This window comes from Salvelinus alpinus, chromosome 6 (assembly GCF_045679555.1).
Source record: "Salvelinus alpinus chromosome 6, SLU_Salpinus.1, whole genome shotgun sequence".
Classification (NCBI taxonomy): domain Eukaryota; kingdom Metazoa; phylum Chordata; class Actinopteri; order Salmoniformes; family Salmonidae; genus Salvelinus; species Salvelinus alpinus.
In genome coordinates, this window is record NC_092091.1 from 95,283,794 (window position 1) to 95,306,079 (window position 22,286).

General features: G+C 45.6%; 2 protein-coding genes across 2 annotated transcripts in view; both read right to left on the minus strand.

Annotated features, from left to right (window-relative positions):
- Window positions 1-9,906, minus strand: part of rfc1 (replication factor C (activator 1) 1) — a 55,938-nt gene extending 46,032 nt beyond the window's left edge. Inside the window, exons 1-8 of the mRNA XM_071408412.1 lie at window positions 9,716-9,906; window positions 7,867-8,019; window positions 4,984-5,059; window positions 3,872-3,988; window positions 3,312-3,613; window positions 1,863-2,015; window positions 934-1,281; window positions 1-88 (exon numbers count right to left, since the gene is read on the minus strand). The exon at window positions 1-88 is cut by the window's left edge and continues 20 nt beyond it. Of these exons, the coding sequence (XP_071264513.1) occupies window positions 1-88; window positions 934-1,281; window positions 1,863-2,015; window positions 3,312-3,613; window positions 3,872-3,988; window positions 4,984-5,059; window positions 7,867-8,019; window positions 9,716-9,718 (1,240 nt within the window). The 5' untranslated portion in view covers window positions 9,719-9,906. The remainder of the gene's footprint in view (window positions 89-933; window positions 1,282-1,862; window positions 2,016-3,311; window positions 3,614-3,871; window positions 3,989-4,983; window positions 5,060-7,866; window positions 8,020-9,715) is intronic.
- Window positions 9,907-13,167: 3,261 nt separating this feature from the next.
- Window positions 13,168-22,200, minus strand: rpl9 (ribosomal protein L9). Its single transcript, XM_071408411.1, has 8 exons — window positions 22,109-22,200; window positions 21,346-21,392; window positions 20,738-20,853; window positions 19,069-19,164; window positions 18,338-18,470; window positions 16,720-16,800; window positions 14,874-14,982; window positions 13,168-13,349 (listed from the first exon to the last, which is right to left on the minus strand). Exons 2-7 carry the CDS (start codon window positions 21,389-21,391, stop codon window positions 14,876-14,878), a joined length of 579 nt encoding a protein of 192 aa, XP_071264512.1. The 5' UTR covers window position 21,392; window positions 22,109-22,200; the 3' UTR covers window positions 13,168-13,349; window positions 14,874-14,875.
- Window positions 22,201-22,286: the final 86 nt, after the last annotated feature.

Below are 22,286 nucleotides of genomic sequence, written 5' to 3' on the forward strand. Positions count from 1 at the left end.
CCAGGGCTCTGGGTCCGTCTCGGTTCAGGAAACTACGGAAGGCTGATGAGTTCCCTCGCTTCTTCTCTGAATCCTCTGGACTGGTGCTCTGGACACACACACACACACACACGGTTACACAAAGTCACAGAGTCAGTCACAGTTATACACACACACAGTCACGGTAACACAAAGAGTCACGGTTACACAAAGAGTCACGGTAACACAAAGAGTCACGGTAACACACACAGTCACGGTAACACACACAGTCACGGTAACACACAGTCACGGTAACACACACAGTCACGGTAACACACACAGTCACGGTAACACACACAGTCACGGTTACACACACAGTCACGGTAACACAAAGAGTCACGGTAACACAAAGAGTCACGGTAACACAAAGAGTCACGGTAACACAAAGAGTCACGGTTACACACACAGTCACGGTTACACACACAGTCACGGTAACACAAAGAGTCACGGTTACACAAAGAGTCACGGTAACACAAAGAGTCACGGTAACACACACAGTCACGGTAACACACACAGTCACGGTAACACACACAGTCACGGTAACACACACAGTCACGGTAACACACACAGTCACAGTAACACACACAGTCACGGTAACACACACAGTCACGGTAACACACACAGTCACGGTAACACAAAGAGTCACGGTAACACAAAGAGTCACGGTAACACAAAGAGTCACGGTAAAACACACAGTCACAGAGTCACCCACAGTCACATACAGTTACACACATTCAGTCACACACATTCAGTCACACACAGTCAGTCACACACAGTCAGTCACACACAGTCAGTCACACACAGTCAGTCACAAACAGTCAGTCACACACAGTCAGTCACACACAGTCAGTCACAGTCAGTCACAGCTTTGGGTTATTTTCTTTGAACTATGACTGTTGATTTAAAAAGTTTCACCTCTTTCTTGGGGGAGGTTTTAAGAGTCGTAGGTGTGGTCACCATGGTTAGACTTCCTGTTTTGGGCTTGGACTTCCTGTCTGTGCTTGAAGGGGTTAGGATCTCCTTTTTGGGAGAGACGGACGCTTTCCCTCCTTCCTCTTCCTCCTCCCTTCTCTTCATCATGGACAGTTTGGAACTGGTCTTAACAAGAGGGGGGACCTTTTTAGGGGACGGACCGATCACGTCCTGGTTGTGGTCCCGCCCATTGGACTGTGATTGGCTGGTAGCACTGCTGTGGGAGGAGTTAGCGCTGCTTTTGTTGGCTGACGTGTCAGAGCCCAGATCCTCACCAGAGTCCTTACGAGCCTGGACACACACACACACACACAGAGATGGAACACCACACACACACACAGATGGAACAACACACACACACACACAGATGGAACAACACACACACACACACAGATGGAACAACACACACACACACACAGATGGAACAACACACACACAGACACACAGATGGAACAACACACACACACACACACACAGATGGAACAACACACACACACAGATGGAACAACACACACACACACACAGATGGAACAACACACACACACACACACAGATGGAACAACACACACACACACACACAGATGGAACAACACACACACACAGATGGAACAACACACACACACACACACACATGGAACAACACACACACACACACACATGGAACAACACACACACACACACACACACAGATGGAACAACACACACACACACACACACACACACACATGGAACAAGACACACACACACAGAGATGGAACCACACCAACACACACACACACACACACACACATAAATATATATATTTCAATATATAGAGACATGTTGAATGTTTCAGAGAGAAAGAGAGAGTTTGTAGTGTGTGTATTCTTCACCTTTTTGGCGTGTGGTTGTTGGTCCAACATGGCCAGGGTCTTGGCAAACTCCTCATCCTCGTGGACCTGCCTCTCCAACTCCATGTCCTCGTCCATCTGCAGCTGCTGGGCGATGACCTCATCAGTCAGCGACTCATCACGGTCCTGAGAGAGCTGGAGGAACAACACACAGCCGACAACAACAACATCAACAACTAGTCAGACTACATACTAGACCTGGGTCTCATCAACAACTAGTCAGACTACATACTAGACCTGGGTCTCATCATCAACAACTAGTCAGACTACATACTAGACCTGGGTCTCATCATCAACAACTAGTCAGACTACATACTAGACCTGGGTCTCATCAACAACTAGTCAGACTACATACTAGACCTGGGTCTCATCATCAACAACTAGTCAGACTACATACTAGACCTGGGTCTCATCATCAACAACTAGTCAGACTACATACTAGACCTGGGTCTCATCATCAACAACTAGTCAGACTACATACTAGACCTGGGTCTCAACAACAACTAGTCAGACTACATACTAGACCTGGGTCTCATCAACAACAACTAGTCAGACTACATACTAGACCTGGGTCTCATCATCAACAACTAGTCAGACTACATACTAGACCTGGGTCTCATCAACAACAACTAGTCAGACTACATACTAGACCTGGGTCTCATCATCAACAACTAGTCAGACTACATACTAGACCTGGGTCTCATCATCAACAACTAGTCAGACTACATACTAGACCTGGGTCTCATCAACAACAACTAGTCAGACTACATACTAGACCTGGGTCTCATCATCAACAACTAGTCAGACTACATACTAGACCTGGGTCTCATCAACAACAACTAGTCAGACTACATACTAGACCTGGGTCTCATCATCAACAACTAGTCAGACTACATACTAGACCTGGGTCTCATCAACAACTAGTCAGACTACATACTAGACCTGGGTCTCATCATCAACAACTAGTCAGACTACATACTAGACCTGGGTCTCATCATCAACAACTAGTCAGACTACATACTAGACCTGGGTCTCATCAACAACAACTAGTCAGACTACATACTAGACCTGGGTCTCATCATCAACAACTAGTCAGACTACATACTAGACCTGGGTCTCATCAACAACAACTAGTCAGACTACATACTAGACCTGGGTCTCATCAACAACAACTAGTCAGACTACACACTAGACCTGGGTCTCATCAACAACAACTAGTCAGACTACATACTAGACCTGGGTCTCATCAACAACAACTAGTCAGACTACATACTAGACCTGGGTCTCATCAACAACAACTAGTCAGACTACATACTAGACCTGGGTCTCATCAACAACAACTAGTCAGACTACACACTAGACCTGGGTCTGAGAAGGCTGGAGGGAGAGTAGAGAGATAATGAAGGGGAATAATCAGGGTATTTTACTCACAGCTTTCCTCTTGGTACTGGCTACCAGTTTCTTGTCCGAGCGCTGGACACTCCCACTGCCAAAGTAGTCCATGACAGAGGTGGGGGTGCGTTTGGTCTGCGGGGGTGCTGATTTAGGGGTGACGGGGGCTGGAGGAGACTTCTTTATCCCTCCTTTCCCGGTGGCGGGCGCAGGAGTTGGTTTCGGGGGGGACCTGTGCTGCTCTTTGGTCCCGGTGCGGGCCTTCCCTGGTTTGGTCACGCCATTCCCCTGGGGTTTAGCCTGGGACTTCTTCAGAGACAGGAAGTTATCACTGTCTGAATCTACAGAGAGGAGGAGAGAGGGGGGGGAGGGAGGGAGGGAGGGAGGGAGGGAGGGAGGGAGGGAGAAGGGGGAGGGGTAAGGAGGAGGGAGGTCAGGAGGGGGGAGAGAGAGAGAGAGAGAGAGGGAAACAAAAGGGAAAAGAAATGGATATACTAGAGTCTGTCAGTATGATTCATTATCCCGTTTAGTTCTGGTATTCTGCCGTTATTTCTGGTACGTCCCGGTATTCTCCCGGTATGGAGTCTAGTCTGTCTCACCTGTCTCAGAGACGTACTGCACCGGGTCTTTCTTGGCCGGAGGAAGAAGAGCCGGAGGAAGAGGAGGGTTTGGTTTCTGGGCCTTCTGCTTCTGCTCCACTACCTCCTCCTCAGAGTCTACAGGACAGAGGGAGGGGAGGGGAGGGAGAGAGGTAGAGAGGTAGAGAGATAGAGAGGTAGAGAGGGAGGGAGGGAGGGGAGTTTGGTGATGACAACAACAAAAATAGCCAGGTGACTAACTTAACCATTACATCAACGACTATTAAATGGCCTACAGAGGGGCAGTCATCATTATTACCTGACTCAATGACCATTAAATGGCCTACAGAGGTGCAGTCATCATTATTACCTGACTCAATGACCATTAAATGGCCTACAGAGGTGCAGTCATCATTATTACCTGACTCAATGACCATTAAATGGCCTACAGAGGGGCAGTCATCATTATTACCTGACTCAATGACCATTAAATGGCCTACAGAGGGGCAGTCATCATTATTACCTGACTCAATGACCATTAAATGGCCTACAGAGGGCCAGTCAGAGGGCCAGTCAGAGGGCCAGAGGGGCCAGTCAGAGGGGCCAGTCAGAGGGGCCAGTCAGAGGGGCCAGTCAGAGGGGCCAGTCAGAGGGGCCAGTCAGAGGGCCAGTCAGAGGGGCCAGTCAGAGGGGCCAGTCAGAGGGGCCAGTCAGAGGGGCCAGTCAGAGGGGCCAGTCAGAGGGGCCAGTCAGAGGGGCCAGTCAGAGGGGACAGTCAGAGGGGACAGTCAGAGGGGACAGTCAGAGGGGACAGTCAGAGGGGCCAGTCAGAGGGGCCAGTCAGAGGGGCCAGTCAGGGGGCCAGTCAGGGGGCCAGTCAGGGGGGCCAGTCAGAGGGGCCAGTCAGAGGGGCCAGTCAGAGGGGACAGTCAGAGGGGCCAGTCAGAGGGGCCAGTCAGAGGGGCCAGTCAGAGGGGCCAGTCAGAGGGGACAGTCAGAGGGGACAGTCAGAGGGGACAGTCAGAGGGGACAGTCAGAGGGGCCAGTCAGAGGGGCCAGTCAGAGGGGCCAGTCAGAGGGCCAGTCAGAGGGCCAGTCAGAGGGCCAGTCAGAGGGCCAGTCATCATTATTACCTGACTCAATGACAGCCCGCTTCTTTCTCTTCTTATCACTGTCCTTCTTCTTCTTCTCCACCTTGGGGCTGGTGATCTGGAACACATCATCATCATCATCATCACCACCATCATCCTCACCACCATTCTCATCATCGTGTTCACCAACATGGTCATTATAATCATCATCATCACCACCACCATCCTCACCACCATCATCCTCACCATCTTCCTCATCCTCACCACCATCATCTTCACCACCATGGTCATTATAATCATAGTCATTGTAGTCGTAAGCTTAGCAGTGTGGTTGGGGTTAAGAAATTGTAGAATTAGGCGGGGTTTGGCACTTTGTGGCTATAGAAGCTAGCGCCGACCAGTTCACTGACTAGAGACTCTGGTCTATAATAATATATACCTTGGTGGCCGACCAGTTCACTGACTAGAGACTCTGGTCTATAATAATATATACCTTGGTGGGCGACCAGTTCACTGACTAGAGACTCTGGTCTATAATAATATATACCTTGGTGGCCGACCAGTTCACTGACTAGAGACTCTGGTCTATAATAATATATACCTTGGTGGGCGACCAGTTCACTGACTAGAGACTCTGGTCTATAATAATATATACCTTGGTGGTCGACCAGGTCACTGACTAGAGACTCTGGTCTATAATAATATATACCTTGGTGGTCGACCAGTTCACTGACTAGACTCTGGTCTATAATAATATATACCTTGGTGGTCGACCAGTTCACTGACTAGAGACTCTGGTCTATAATAATATATACCTTGGTGGCCGACCAGTTCACTGACTAGAGACTCTGGTCTATAATAATATATACCTTGGTGGTCGACCAGTTCACTGACTAGAGACTCTGGTCTATAATAATATATACCTTGGTGGTCGACCAGTTCACTGACTAGAGACTCTGGTCTATAATAATATATACCTTGGTGGTCGACCAGTTCACTGACTAGAGACTCTGGTCTATAATAATATATACCTTGGTGGTCGACCAGTTCACTGACTAGACTGGTCTATAATAATATATACCTTGGTGGTCGACCAGTTCACTGACTAGAGACTCTGGTCTATAATAATATATACCTTGGTGGTCGACCAGTTCACTGACTAGAGACTCTGGTCTATAATAATATATACCTTGGTGGTCGACCAGTTCACTGACTAGAGACTCTGGTCTATAATAATATATACCTTGGTGGTCGACCAGTTCACTGACTAGAGACTCTGGTCTATAATAATAATATATACCTTGGTGGGCGACCAGTTCACTGACTAGAGACTCTGGTCTATAATAATATATACCTTGGTGGTCGACCAGTTCACTGACTAGAGACTCTGGTCTATAATAATAATATATACCTTGGTGGGCGACCAGTTCACTGACTAGACTGGTCTATAATAATATATACCTTGGTGGTCGACCAGTTCACTGACTAGAGACTCTGGTCTATAATAATATATACCTTGGTGGTCGACCAGTTCACTGACTAGAGACTCTGGTCTATAATAATAATATATACCTTGGTGGGCGACCAGTTCACTGACTAGAGACTCTGGTCTATAATAATATATACCTTGGTGGTCGACCAGTTCACTGACTAGACTCTGGTCTATAATAATATATACCTTGGTGGTCGACCAGTTCACTGACTAGAGACTCTGGTCTATAATAATATATACCTTGGTGGTCGACCAGTTCACTGACTAGAGACTCTGGTCTATAATAATATATACCTTGGTGGTCGACCAGTTCACTGACTAGAGACTCTGGTCTATAATAATATATACCTTGGTGGTCGACCAGTTCACTGACTAGAGACTCTGGTCTATAATAATATATACCTTGGTGGTCGACCAGTTCACTGACTAGAGACTCTGGTCTATAATAATATATACCTTGGTGGTCGACCAGTTCACTGACTAGACTCTGGTCTATAATAATATCTACCTTGGTGGTCGACCAGTTCACCGACTAGAGACTCTGGTCTATAATAATATATACCTTGGTGGTCGACCAGTTCACTGACTAGAGACTCTGGTCTATAATAATATATACCTTGGTGGTCGACCAGTTCACTGACTAGAGACTCTGGTCTATAATAATATATACCTTGGTGGTCGACCAGTTCACTGACTAGAGACTCTGGTCTATAATAATATATACCTTGGTGGTCGACCAGTTCACTGACTAGAGACTCTGGTCTATAATAATAATATACCTTGGTGGTCGACCAGTTCACTGACTAGAGACTCTGGTCTATAATAATATATACCTTGGTGGTCGACCAGTTCACTGACTAGAGACTCTGGTCTATAATAATATATACCTTGGTGGTCGACCAGTTCACTGACTAGAGACTCTGGTCTATAATAATAATATACCTTGGTGGTCGACCAGTTCACTGACTAGAGACTCTGGTCTATAATAATAATATACCTTGGTGGTCGACCAGTTCACTGACTAGAGACTCTGGTCTATAATAATAATATACCTTGGTGGTCGACCAGTTCACTGACTAGAGACTCTGGTCTATAATAATATATACCTTGGTGGTCGACCAGTTCACTGACTAGAGACTCTGGTCTATAATAATATATACCTTGGTGGTCGACCAGTTCACTGACTAGAGACTCTGGTCTATAATAATATATACCTTGGTGGGCGACCAGTTCACTGACTAGAGACTCTGGTCTATAATAATATATACCTTGGTGGTCGACCAGTTCACTGACTAGAGACTCTGGTCTATAATAATATATACCTTGGTGGTCGACCAGTTCACTGACTAGAGACTCTGGTCTATAATAATATATACCTTGGTGGTCGACCAGTTCACTGACTAGAGACTCTGGTCTATAATAATAATATATACCTTGGTGGCAGCTTTCTTTTTCTTCACTTCTTCGTCTGTTGAGACGGACTTCTTCCTCTTCTTCTTCGTGGACTCCTTCTCTGTGTTGAGGGTTCCATCCTGAGATGGTTTCTGTGCTGCGGGTTTGCTTGACACAAAGAACCGCCTGATGTCCTGAGAATGGAAGGGGAGAGAGGAGAGAGTAAATTAGTCCACTGTGCCTAATTGGCACCCTATTCCCTATATAATGCACTATAGGGCTCTGGTTAAAAGTCAGTCGTGCACTGTATAGGAATACAGTAAGTATAGGAATACAGCAAGTATAGGAATACAGTAAGTATAGGAATACAGTATAGGAATACAGTAAGTATAGGAATACAGTAAGTATAGGAATACAGTATATGAATACAGTAAGTATAGGAATACAGTAAGTATAGGAGTACAGTAAGTATAGGAATACAGTAAGTAGGGGAATACAGTAAGTATAGGAATACAGTATATGAATACAGTAAGTATAGGAATACAGTAAGTATAGGAATACAGTAAGTATAGGAGTACAGTAAGTATAGGAATACAGTAAGTATAGGAGTACAGTAAGTATAGGAATACAGTAAGTATAGGAATACAGTAAGTATAGGAGTACAGCAAGTATAGGAGTACAGCAAGTATAGGAATAGAGCAAGTATAGGAGTACAGTAAGTATAGGAGTACAGTAAGTATAGGAATACAGTAAGTATATGAATACAGTAAGTATAGGAATACAGTAAGTATAGGAGTACAGTAAGTATAGGAGTACAGTAAGTATAGGAGTACAGTAAGTATAGGAATACAGTATATGAATACAGTAAGTATAGGAGTACAGTAAGTATAGGAATACAGTATATGAATACAGTAAGTATAGGAGTACAGTAAGTATAGGAGTACAGTAAGTATAGGAGTACAGTAAGTATAGGAGTACAGTAAGTATAGGAGTACAGTAAGTATAGGAATACGTTGTAATTTGGGATATATCCTAGACGTTAAATGACATTTGATTTGAAGACACATATTGCAAAGTTACACATGAGCGATATGTGGCGTGGCCAGATACAGTATCTAGTTCTAATACCATCACATACTTTACATTAAAAATGTATTTAACTTGGCAAGTCAGTTAAAAACATTATTTATTTTTTTACAATTACGGCCTACCCCGGACGACGGAGGGCATAAAAGTGCGCCATCCTATGGGACTCCCAATCACGGCCGGATGTGATGCAGCCTGGATTCGAACCAGAGACTGCAGTGACGCCTCTTGCGCTGCGCAGCAGTGCCTAAAACCGCTGCGCCACTCGGGAGCCCAACTTCGCTTCATCAGTTGCTATAGTTCTAGTACCATCACATACTTAGCTTTATCAGTTGCTATAGTTCTAGTACCATCACATACTTAGCTTTATCAGTTGCTATAGTTCTAGTACCATCACATACGTAGCTTTATGATCTGCCCATGTAAAATGCCACTTGATGCCATCATTTGTTGTCAGTATCGTCAAGACGACTGTCACTTTCATGTTTGCACATGTAAACAACTGACTTGCAAAATAGTTAGCTTCATGCATTGTTTTTCATTAGCATGATAGCTAGTTAGCTAGCTAGAAATCCTACTAAAAAGAACCAAATAGGGCCAATTACAGGTGGGATCTAGCTGGCTAACTAGCTTATTCTCACCGCTAGCTAGTGTGCGTACTCTAAAATACCAACATGCGTGCTAACGTTAGCTGACAAATCGGCAGAACGTCACATTTCTATGCAATACTGAATCACTTTTTTTGTTGTTGTCAGGGAATGAGTTGTTGATTTGGACAATCGATGCATAGACGCCGTGACTTACCATAATCAACCAAATAAATGAGTTTTCGTATTGATTGTGATGATACCAGTTGACAGAGCAGCTCCTTATAAATCCTCCTTGGCGCGAAGTATGATCAGAGAGGAAGAGAGAGGCCCATATCGGCGGAAACCGTGTCTCCCTCCAGCAGGTGGCGTTTTGTCGTCGTTTCACCCACCAAGCAACTCGTGTTTTGTATGGACGTCAATAAGAGAGTCGAATTTGGGCAACGACAACAAACAAAATGAATGGCTTATTTGCTACGTGAGGTTAATTTGATCGAATGTACGTTTCGTACTGCTTTAAGTTGTTACGAATGTACCGGTATAAGTAGGACACATCCCGGCAACTTTAGAGAATGAACACTTTATATAACTGAGTTGTCTAGAGACGGTAATGCATATTCATAGCATGAGGCTAGTAGCAGCATAGGATCTCTCCACATGTTCATCTGAGACACTCTGATAGTATGTTTTATATTGATCCAAATGATATGGGACACTGATTTAACGTTCATTGTTCATGTGTTTATCTTTCATGTAAGATTCTTTATCCATAAAATGAAGTGTGGCAGAGAACAAACCCCTTTTCACGGTATTTAAGAGAGAATTTAAATATTATTTAGAAACGATCAGTAAATATAAAAACAAAAAAGCAAAAAAGTATTTAACAAATAGAAAATTAATTTTGATATGCAATATAATATGACAATTTGATATGTCTGTTAGGCTGATGTAGTCTTGTTTGTATATTTCTGTTTTTTTGTATTTGTTGTGTTCATAATAATAAATATTTTATTTTTAATCGGATCTCTATACATTGAATACAGGCGGTTGACGTCATGTATTCATTACGCCGATTCTGTTGCAAAAAGTGTATTAAACGGAAGCAAATGAAACGGGGAGGAACCTACCTGAATTTGTCAAATAGAAACTCTCGTTCTGCTGTTTGCTTCCGTTTGGTTCTTAAAATGTAAAACGGTTTAAATCAGATTTGATTGGTCACATACACATATTTATCAGACGTTATTGCGGGTGTAGTGAAATGCTTGGTTCTTAAACGGTTTTGGTAATGAGTACGGCCCTGAAGCTACGCGCCATGCCTCTACGTGTTTCATTGATGAGCGCACAGCCAGCAGTTTATAAAGACGAATACTTATTCTAGCTCAGGTAAACTGCTCCAAAACGTTATTTAATTCATATGGCCTTTTACAACGTTTACACACGTGTCTACAGACCCTTTTTGACGCAGGTACAAAACTGTGTTTTTAGAGATTTTTTTCCTCAAAATATTTTTCAATTTATTATTTGATTTAACTAGGCAAGTCTATGTTAGCTGTGTAAATGTTTTATGTGCGAATGTGAACGGCCCCAACGACACCAGGCGAGCCACCTCCACTACTGATTGCATCACAGGGAACTGCAGACAGACGTCCAGTTGAAAGACCTTGTTAATAGATAGGGGTTCAGGTGTCGTTACGACGCTGATCTGGGGTCAGTTTGGCATTTCTCACACTAATGGTTAAGATGAGGGGAAGCTGATCCTAGATGTGTACCTCGGGGAAACGTTCGACAGGACTGCAGATGGACTGACGTCAGCCAATAGGAACCAGAGACAGGATTTGTGGGTGTGACCATAGAATTATAAATTCAATATTTCATGCTGCATTCACAACCAAGTGGGATGTTGGAATGTACCAGTTTGTGAAGGCATAACTAACAGCTGGCTGCCTTCACCTGATTTGAACTCATGAGAAACTCAAGATTGGCTAATGGTTAACAAACCGTGTCGAAATCCATCTGCTTTGTAAACAAAGTGTTAAAAAAAAAAAAAACATTAACTAGAGCTTTTCATATTTTTTGTTGTTGCATTTTATCTGCCAAAAATGCTGTTATAGTTATTTTCCTTAGTAGGTGAGGTCAGAGGTCACCATGTGGGAGAAGTGGGCGCTCAGGATGATAGTTTCTCCAACTAGTAAATTACCAGTTGGAGGACCCTTCAAGTGGACTTCTCCCCAGTCCTATGTGGTAAATCTCCACTAGTAGTTACCAGTTGGACCCTTCAAGTGGACTTCTCCCCAGTCCTATGTGGTAAATCCCCACTAGTAGTTACCAGTTGGACCCTTCAAGTGGACTTCTCCCCAGTCCTATGTGGTAAATCCCCACTAGTAGTTACCAGTTGGACCCTTCAAGTGGATTTCTCCCCAGTCCTATGTGGTAAATCCCAACTAGTAAATGACCAGTTGGAAGACCCTTCAAGTGGATTTCTCCCCAGTCCTATGTGGTAAATCTCCACTAGTAGTTACCAGTTGGAGGACCCTTCAAGTGGACTTCTCCCCAGTCCTATGTGGTAAATCCCAACTAGTAAATGACCAGTTGGAAGACCCTTCAAGTGGATTTCTCCCCAGTCCTATGTGGTAAATCTCCACTAGTAGTTACCAGTTGGAGGACCCTTCAAGTGGACTTCTCCCCAGTCCTATGTGGTAAATCCCAACTAGTAAATGACCAGTTGGAGGACCCTTCAAGTGGACTTCTCCCCAGTCCTATGTGGTAAATCTCCACTAGTAGTTACCAGTTGGACCCTTCAAGTGGATTTCTCCCCAGTCCTATGTGGTAAATCCCCACTAGTAGTTACCAGTTGGACCCTTCAAGTGGACTTCTCCCCAGTCCTATGTGGTAAATCCCCACTAGTAGTTACCAGTTGGACCCTTCAAGTGGACTTCTCCCCAGTCCTATGTGGTAAATCCCCACTAGTAGTTACCAGTTGGACCCTTCAAGTGGACTTCTCCCCAGTCCTATGTGGTAAATCCCCACTAGTAGTTACCAGTTGGACCCTTCAAGTGGACTTCTCCCCAGTCCTATGTGGTAAATCCCCACTAGTAGTTACCAGTTGGACCCTTCAAGTGGACTTCTCCCCAGTCCTATGTGGTAAATCCCCACTAGTAGTTACCAGTTGGACCCTTCAAGTGGACTTCTCCCCAGTCCTATGTGGTAAATCCCCACTAGTAGTTACCAGTTGGACCCTTCAAGTGGACTTCTCCCCAGTCCTATGTGGTAAATCCCCACTAGTAGTTACCAGTTGGACCCTTCAAGTGGACTTCTCCCCAGTCCTATGTGGTAAATCCCCACTAGTAGTTACCAGTTGGACCCTTCAAGTGGACTTCTCCCCAGTCCTATGTGGTAAATCCCCACTAGTAGTTACCAGTTGGACCCTTCAAGTGGACTTCTCCCCAGTCCTATGTGGTAAATCCCCACTAGTAGTTACCAGTTGGAGGACCCTTCAAGTGGATTTCTCCCCAGTCGTATGTGGTAAATTCCCACTTGGTTACGAACTAAGCATAAGTAATTTAATGTGATCTGTGGGTGCGACACCCAAAATGGGTTGACTAACAGGAAAAATTAACCACTCGGTTAAAACTACATGAACCATCCAATAGGAACCACAAAGACAGGATGTGGGGGTGTCATTGAAAAAGGGAGGGATTTTATTGGTCAATAGTGAGTTCTCCAGAGATGTATCTGCTTCAGTTATTCGTCCGTCTGTTCCACCACAGCGGTCTTCTCACCGACGTAGATGCCATCCAGGAACTTCCTGATGTCCTTCTTCTTGACCGTGGTGACGTGTTGGATCAGAGCGGCTGGAGGAGAGAGAGAGAGAGAGAGAGACAGAGACAGAGAGACAGAGAGAGAGAGACAGAGAGAGAGAGAGAGAGAGAGAGAGAGAGAGAGACAGAGAGAGAGAGACAGAGAGAGAGAGAGAGAGAGAGAGAGACAGAGAGAGAGACAGAGAGAGAGACAGAGAGAGAGACAGAGAGAGAGACAGAACAACTTAAGACAAGAGTAAAAAAAAATTTAAAAAAAATGGGGCATTCAGGGCTGGTTTAGTTCAAACTAAAGGGCTCTAATAACGTTGGTTAAAGCTTTGCATGTCAGAAAGATTATTGCATTTAAAAAAGGATTCCAAAGTGCAGCATTAAAACAGGCATTGATTGACATGGTACATCAAGCTGCTGTAATGGTTCTATTAGCCAACAGGGATACGGCACCCTGTTCCCTATATAGTACCGACCACAACGGGGTGTGGCCGTGCACTACGTAGGGAATTCACTACATGAATCCCATGTGGGATGCATGCTGGGAATAAAACCCAACTTGCTTTGCACAATGGAATCAGGGACGGAGACAGACAACTCTTTGAGGTGAAAAAATATGAAAGAGAACGAAAGGAAAACATGGACCCCACCCAACCACCCACGGTGAACGACAGAGAGAACGACCACAACGGCACCCTATTCCCTACATAGTACACTACCAACCCCATAGGGCTCTGGTCTAAAGTAGTGCACTATATAGGGAATAGGGCTCTGGTCTAAAGTAGTGCACTATATAGGGAATAGGGCTCTGGTCTATAGTAGTGTTCTATATAGGGAATAGGGCTCTGGTCTAAAGTAGTGCACTATATAGGGAATAGGGCTCTGGTCTATAGTAGTGTTCTATATAGGGAATAGGGCTCTGGTCTAAAGTAGTGCACTATATAGGGAATAGGGCTCTGGTCTAAAGTAGTGCACTATATAGGGAATAGGGCTCTGTCTAAAGTAGTGCACTATATAGGGAATAGGGCTCTGGTCTATAGTAGTCTTCTATATAGGGAATAGGGCTCTGGTCTAAAGTAGTGCACTATATAGGGAATAGGGCTCTGGTCTAAAGTAGTGCACTATATAGGGAATAGGGCTCTGGTCTAAAGTAGTGCACTATATAGGGAATAGGGCTCTGTCTAAAGTAGTGCACTATATAGGGAATAGGGCTCTGGTCTAAAGTAGTGCACTATATAGGGAATAGGGCTCTGGTCTAAAGTAGTGCACTATATAGGGAATAGGGCTCTGTCTAAAGTAGTGCACTATATAGGGAATAGGGCTCTGGTCTAAAGTAGTGCACTATATAGGGAATAGGGCTCTGTCTAAAGTAGTGCACTATATAGGGAATAGGGCTCTGTCTAAAGTAGTGCACTATATAGGGAATAGGCTGCAATCGGGCCACAGCAAGAGTATTGCAACAAAAAAAACAAAAAGCGGACAGACAGTAGACAGAGGGGCTCCCCCTGGTTGTGTGGAGGAGCCGTAGCGCTGTGCTGAGCGACAGAAAGACTTCTGGGTAATTCTAACCTCTAATCCTCTTTCTGGGCGACCGTGCCCTTCTCAGACACGTAGATACCGTCCAAGAACTTCCTGATATCCTTGTTTTTGACCGTGGTGGCTTGCTGGATGAGAGCGGCTGGAAGAGAGAGAGGAGAGAGAGACTGGGGTGGTGAGCAGGGTCACACAGGGGTCAAAGAGGTCAATATATAGGCAACCAGAGTTAGGACTTAGAGTTAGGAGAGGGGAGGGAGAGAGGAGGAAGGGATGGAGGGCTGGAAAAGGAGGGAAGGAGAGAAATGAGGGAAGAAAGGAGTTGAGAGGACAGGAAGGTAGAGGACAGACAGCATCACTACAACTCTGGGTTAACAGTCTGGTTATAGTAGAAGAAAAGCCTATACACCTTAGAATCTAGAATCCCAGTCACAACATTCTAGAATCCCAGTCACAACATTCTAGAATCCCAGTCACAACATTCTAGAATCCCAGTCACAACATTCTAGATTCCCAGTCACAACATTCTAGAATCCCAAGTAACAACATTCTAGAATCCCAAGTAACAACATTCTAGAATCCCAGTCACAACATTCTAGAATCCCAGTCACAACATTCTAGAATCCCAGTCACAACATTCTAGAATCCCAGTCACAACATTCTAGAATCCCAGTCACAACATTCTAGAATCCCAGTCACAACATTCTAGAATCCCAGTCACAACATTCTAGAATCCCAGTCACAACATTCTAGAATCCCAAGTAACAACATTCTAGAATCCCAAGTAACAACATTCTAGAATCCCAAGTAACAACATTCTAGAATCCCAGTCACAACATTCTAGAATCCCAAGTAACAACATTCTAGAATCCCAGTCACAACATTCTAGAATCCCAGTCACAACATTCTAGAATCCCAAGTAACAACATTCTAGAATCCCAGTCACAACATTCTAGAATCCCAGTCACAACATTCTAGAATCCCAAGTAACAACATTCTAGAATCCCAAGTAACAACATTCTAGAATCCCAAGTAACAACATTCTAGAATCCCAAGTAACAACATTCTAGAATCCCAAGTAACAACATTCTAGAATCCCAAGTAACAACATTCTAGAATCCAAAGTAACAACATTCTAGAATCCAAAGTAACAACATTCTAGAATCCCAGTCACAACATTCTAGAATCCCAAGTAACAACATTCTAGAATCCCAAGTAACAACATTCTAGAATCCCAAGTAACAACATTCTAGAATCCCAAGTAACAACATTCTAGAATCCCAAGTAACAACATTCTAGAATCCCAAGTAACAACATTCTAGAATCCCAAGTAACAACATTCTAGAATCCCAAGTAACAACATTCTAGAATCCCAAGTAACAACATTCTAGAATCCCAAGTAACAACATTCTAGAATCCCATGGTGATGCTGTAAAGAGGTAAGTGGAGGGAGAAGCAAAGGGAAGAGCCATCATAACAGACGTATTGTAGAATAAACACTAGGACATCAGACTGGAGAGCACAGAGGGGGTATCTAGGTAATAAGACACGTCTAGGGGTGGGTAGTGTCTGGGTCTGTGTGTGTGAAGGAAACACTACGACTGGGGGGGGGGGGGGGTGATGGGACGAAGACAGACTGGGTAAATGGCCATATCTGACAGCAGAAATGTCCTGTAGTACTAGTCAGTATAACATGTTAGTTTTCACTCCTAGTAGAAGCACTGGGGGGAGGGAGGGGGGGGGGGGGGGGGTGTAGGTCCTCCACAGGGAGGGGGGCGCTGTGCGTAACCGAGTGCAGCCCCGAAAAGGGGAAGTGAACCACGCAGGATAACCCCATATTGGTGTAGTGATGCATGGACCCTAGTGATGTATGTCGCCTCACCAGAGTTAGACACCAGCTCAATATCGTTCCCCTCCAGAATCAACTCATCCTTCTGGGCTGCAGACACGGCACAGGACACACCTGAGAGAGAAAGAGAGACAGAGAGAGACAGAGAGAGAGGAGACCGTCAGCCAGGCATCTCTGCGTTGGAATCGCCACACGTCCTGAAGTTAGAGCTTGGCAACGCTCAAGGGTTCTGGAGAGGATTCCTTTACAGACCCAACAGAACTAGGAGGATCCAGAACTAGGAGGTACAGAACTAGGGAAATACCGAACTAGGAGGTACATTTAAAAGATGAATTAAAACAATGGTTTCAAACATTGAGGCCCGTTTTCAAAAAGCATATTGCCTTGTGACGCGCTGAAGCCTGCCGACCGTTGTCTATATGCACTTGACTGGCCAATGGGAAGAGTGCGTTAATTACTCGTCTCACCCCGTAAAAACACGTACCCTGTCCCGTCCCAGACTCACCCTGTCCCGTCCCAGTCTCACCCTGTCCCGTCCCAGTCTCACCCTGTCCCGTCCCAGACTCACCCTGTCCCGTCCCAGACTCACCCTGTCCCGTCCCAGACTCACCCTGTCCCGTCCCAGACTCACCCTGTCCCGTCCCAGACTCACCCCGTCCCGTCTCAGACTCACCCCGTCCCGTCCCAGACTCACCCTGTCCCGTCCCACCCCGTCCCGTCTCAGACTCACCCTGTCCCGTCCCAGACTCACCCCGTCCCGTCCCAGACTCACCCTGTCCCGTCCCAGACTCACCCTGTCCCGTCCCAGACTCACCCCGTCCCGTCCCAGACTCACCCTGTCCCGTCCCAGACTCACCCTGTCCCGTCCCAGACTCACCCCGTCCCGTCTCAGACTCACCCCGTCCCGTCCCAGACTCACCCTGTCCCGTCCCACCCCGTCCCGTCTCAGACTCACCCTGTCCCGTCCCAGACTCACCCCGTCCCGTCCCAGACTCACCCTGTCCCGTCCCAGACTCACCCTGTCCCGTCCCAGACTCACCCCGTCCCGTCCCAGACTCACCCCGTCCCGTCCCAGACTCACCCTGTCCCGTCCCACCCCGTCCCGTCTCAGACTCACCCTGTCCCGTCCCACCCCGTCCCGTCCCAGACTCACCCCGTCCCGTCCCAGACTCACCCTGTCCCGTCCCACCCCGTCCCGTCTCAGACTCACCCCGTCCCGTCCCAGACTCACCCTGTCCCGTCCCACCCCGTCCCGTCCCAGACTCACCCTGTCCCGTCCCACCCCGTCCCGTCCCAGACTCACCCCGTCCCGTCCCAGACTCACCCTGTCCCGTCCCACCCCGTCTCAGACTCACCCTGTCCCGTCCCACCCCGTCCCGTCCCAGACTCACCCCGTCCCGTCCCAGACTCACCCTGTCCCGTCCCACCCCGTCCCGTCTCAGACTCACCCCGTCCCGTCCCAGACTCACCCTGTCCCGTCCCACCCCGTCCCGTCTCAGACTCACCCTGTCCCGTCCCACCCCGTCCCAGACTCACCCCGTCCCGTCCCAGACTCACCCTGTCCCGTCCCAGACTCACCCTGTCCCGTCCCAGACTCACCCTGTCCCGTCCCACCCCTGTCCCGTCCCACCCCGTCCCGTCTCAGACTCACCCTGTCTCATGCGGACGCGGCGGATGTATTTCTCCCCCAGGAAGTTCCTGATCTCCACCAGAGCCCCACTCTCCTGCATCACAACGTTGATGGGGAAATGGGCGTACACCGAGCGCATCTTATAGCGGAAACCCTGGAGGAGAGGAGAGAAAGGGTTAAAAGAAGGGGAGGGGTTCTAGAACGGAGAGAGGGGTTCTAGAACGGAGAAGGGGGTTCTAGAACGGAGAAAGGGGTTCTAGAATGGAGAAACAAAAGACTGGCTCCATACTAAAACAGCTTGGGAATGAAAATGTGCATCTAACATACAGCAGAATAATAGAACCACCAGCCACTTCACTTCTTGGTATTTATCAGCTGGTCTGGAGTCAGTGTCTGGTACAGCAACAAGCAGCCAGGGTATTTATCAGCTGGTCTGGAGTCAGTGTCTGGTACAGCAACAAGCAGCCAGGGTATTTATCAGCTGGTCTGGTTCAGTGTCACTCACCATGGTAACTAACAGTAGGGCCAACACTCACCATGGTAACTAACAGTAGGACCAACACTCACCATGGTAACTAACAGTAGTCACCATGGTAACTAACAGTAGTCACCATGGTAACTAACAGTAGTCACCATGGTAACTAACAGTAGTCACCATGGTAACTAACAGTAGTCACCATGGTAACTAACAGTAGTCACCATGGTAACTAACAGTAGTCACCATGGTAACTAACAGTAGGGTCAACACTCACCATGGTAACTCCCTTGATCATGTTCTGTACGTGACTGCAGATGGTTCTGACTGTAGCCAGCTCCTTCCTGTTGCCCCACCATTTATCCACACGCAGCTGGAACACAGAGAGAGAGAGGAGGGATTGACTTCACCACCAGGACTAGCAGTTAGGAACGCTTCACCACGCCATTAAATCAGTTTACTACAACAAACTATCATCACCCCAAACAGTTACTAAGTGCAGTTCACTCCAGGAAACAAGCAACTGCTTTATCAGGGCTCTAAATTTAAAGCACCAGATTTAAAAAACTATTTTTTCAAAATGATTTGAGATAAAGGCCTATTAGGTCTATATTAACTTTTTATGAATTTTTTTATTTTAACCTTTATTTAACAAGGCAAGTCAGTTAAAGAACAAATTCTTATTTTCTCTAACTACTGTTGAAACACAAACTAATATTTAACACTAAATACATGACTTTATTGAGTGCGGCAGGTAGCCTAGTGGTTAGAGCGTTGGACCAGTAACCCAAAGGTTGCTGGTTCGAATCCCCGAGCGGACAAGGTATAAAAATCTGTCGTTCCGCCCTGAACTGTTCCCCGGTAGGCCGTCATTGTAAATAAGAATTTGTTCTTAACCGGCTTGCCTGGTAAAATAAAGGTAAAATAAAACAATTTAATAAATTCTAAACGCTAAAATATTGATAGGAATACCATTGGTGAAATATTAGGTTTCTACATTGTGTAAAAGCACAATTTTCCTACCCGTCTCTCTACAAACGTTTGTGACGACGAAATCATTCATTGATCTGCTGAAGAAGGTTCCCTTCCTGTGCCCCCACGTGATTGGATATACTAAAGTTACCAGGTAGGTAGCTAGCCAATCAGGTAACAGGACATTAACAAAAATGTAAACAAAAAAAAAAGGTCAACGACGGTGAACACGCGAGGTGTTTCAGAACGACCCTCGACACGGTTCATGAATGTGTGATGCAAATTCGCCACAGGAAGATTTAAAATGTTAAAATGAGCAGGTAATGTGTGGCTGGCAGAATTAAGGGTTGTAAGTTCAAGGGACGTGTTGTGTGTTGGACTGTGACGTCATGTCTTTCTGAGACTCCTGGTGCGTCTGCACCCTAAAACACAAGGCCACTGTGTTCAGGAACTGTTGCTTGTAGAAACAACTGTTGTGTAAACAATAGGATGGTATTAATACCTCTCACTATATAAGGGACAAGGAACCATTTACTCAGTTCTTCCCTGTGAAATAAGAGGTGGATCTCCCCTGTAGCTGCTCGATTAAAGATGTTTCTATTATATATATTATTAAATAGTCTCTGGCTTAAGTTTTCCACCACATATAGGTTGTATCTGTTGACCTGGTTGGGCTACAAAGCAAGCCGTTTCTTGCTGTAGTGATGGTACAACCATGCTGCTAACGAATCATCAACACTCACTTGTTTCTCTCGGGCCACTCTCAAACAACGGTACAGCCAAGCCTCATTATTACAACAGTTATTATCTGGGAGATTAATTTACATAGTCACACAGTACTCCCGAACGTAAAACGCATGGTCGCACAGCAAAATATTTCGCCGCACTTCAGAGCCCCCCGGGCATGATGAGTAGAGTGCATTAAAGTGTAGGATGCAGCCATTGCCAAGTACTTCTATACAAAGTCTCCATACCTTTTTGTGTGTCTTTCCCAGAAGGCTGAGTTCCAGGTTGATGTGGTTGAACTCCCTACGGAGGACGCCTCGGGGACCCTTGACGATGACAGTCCGTCCCTTCAACCTCACCTCGACTGGGGGGGGGGCACGGCAGAGACAACAGGGGTTAAACACACACACAGGCACCAGCAAACACACACACACACAGGCACCAGCAAACACACACACACAGGCACCAGCAAACACACACACACAAGAAAACACTGACCCACAGTAACTAGCTAGACAATCTTAACCATGTCACTAGAATATATGGCATTAAAACCGATGGTAGTCTGGATAAAATGCTGGATTGACAGAGACAGGCACCAGAGATACCTCTTGCCAGCCAGAGACAGACTACAGTAACTCAGCGTTCCATTACCAACAGATAGGCATTAAGTTAGTGTAGTCCTTTTCCGGGTGCTGAACCAATAACTCACTAGGCAACGTAGGTAAACATTTGATACTAGTCTGGTTAAAAACAATTCCTTGATTCGTCTATTGATATATTTCACAGTTATCAACATGTTGGATGGTTCAGTAAATTAACAATGGGTTATAAACAAGTAATTAACGGAGCTTACCACCGTCGGGGATATCCACAGTCTGGTTGCTGAGAATGGTCTTCATTCTGGGGTCAGACAGACGGTAAAGTTAAGTGGAGTTGGCGATTACAATACAGAATGTTAACCAACTAACGTTACGGAGCGGAATGTGGATTTCAGTATGAGTTAACTACTTTAGTTAGGTAACGTTGGGTAACTAGCATCATCATGAGTGTGTGTGTGTACTGCACGACTGTCATATTTAGTTAGCTCGTTGTTAACAATGTCATACAATACGTATTCGGTACATACAGTTGACTGTCCAAATTAAACCGTAGAGTAGTAAACGTTAATAAAACGCAGAAGGCAACGTAACAGCTAGCTAACTATAACAGACAGGCATGCAACTGACGTTAGCCAGTCAGATAGCCATGGGGACAGTGTTCATGACTCGCTAACAACTTTTATAGACTACACAAGTAATTGAAACGGTCTGAAATAATGCGCCCATGTACATACAAGCCAAACGTTACATGTTACACACATCGAGCATTATTCACGTTGCCCTGGCTACTAAAATGACGGATAGGCAGGCATGGGGGATTGCGGCCTAGGATAGGGGGTAGGTGGCAAAACAAACGATATAGTTATATCGACTGGTTTTGAGGGGGAAATAACAAATGCGAAACTTCAATATACATATAGCAAATTCGTAATGGTGAAAAAATACGCGTTTTAGATATCGAGGAACATAGATGGGGTTTGATTTTCTACGATAGAAAAGTGATCCACCATTTCTTACCTCGCCGGTAGTAGAGGAAAGGAGGAAGGAAGGACGTCAGCACGCAATTGTAGTCTTCCTACGTGCTTACGCCGTCACCGTGTTACGCGTTGATCAGACGTAACTAAACAATTGATGATGATGCAAAATACTGCGATATATTGATAAATTATACGCCTTTGGTCCCCAGAAAAAAACA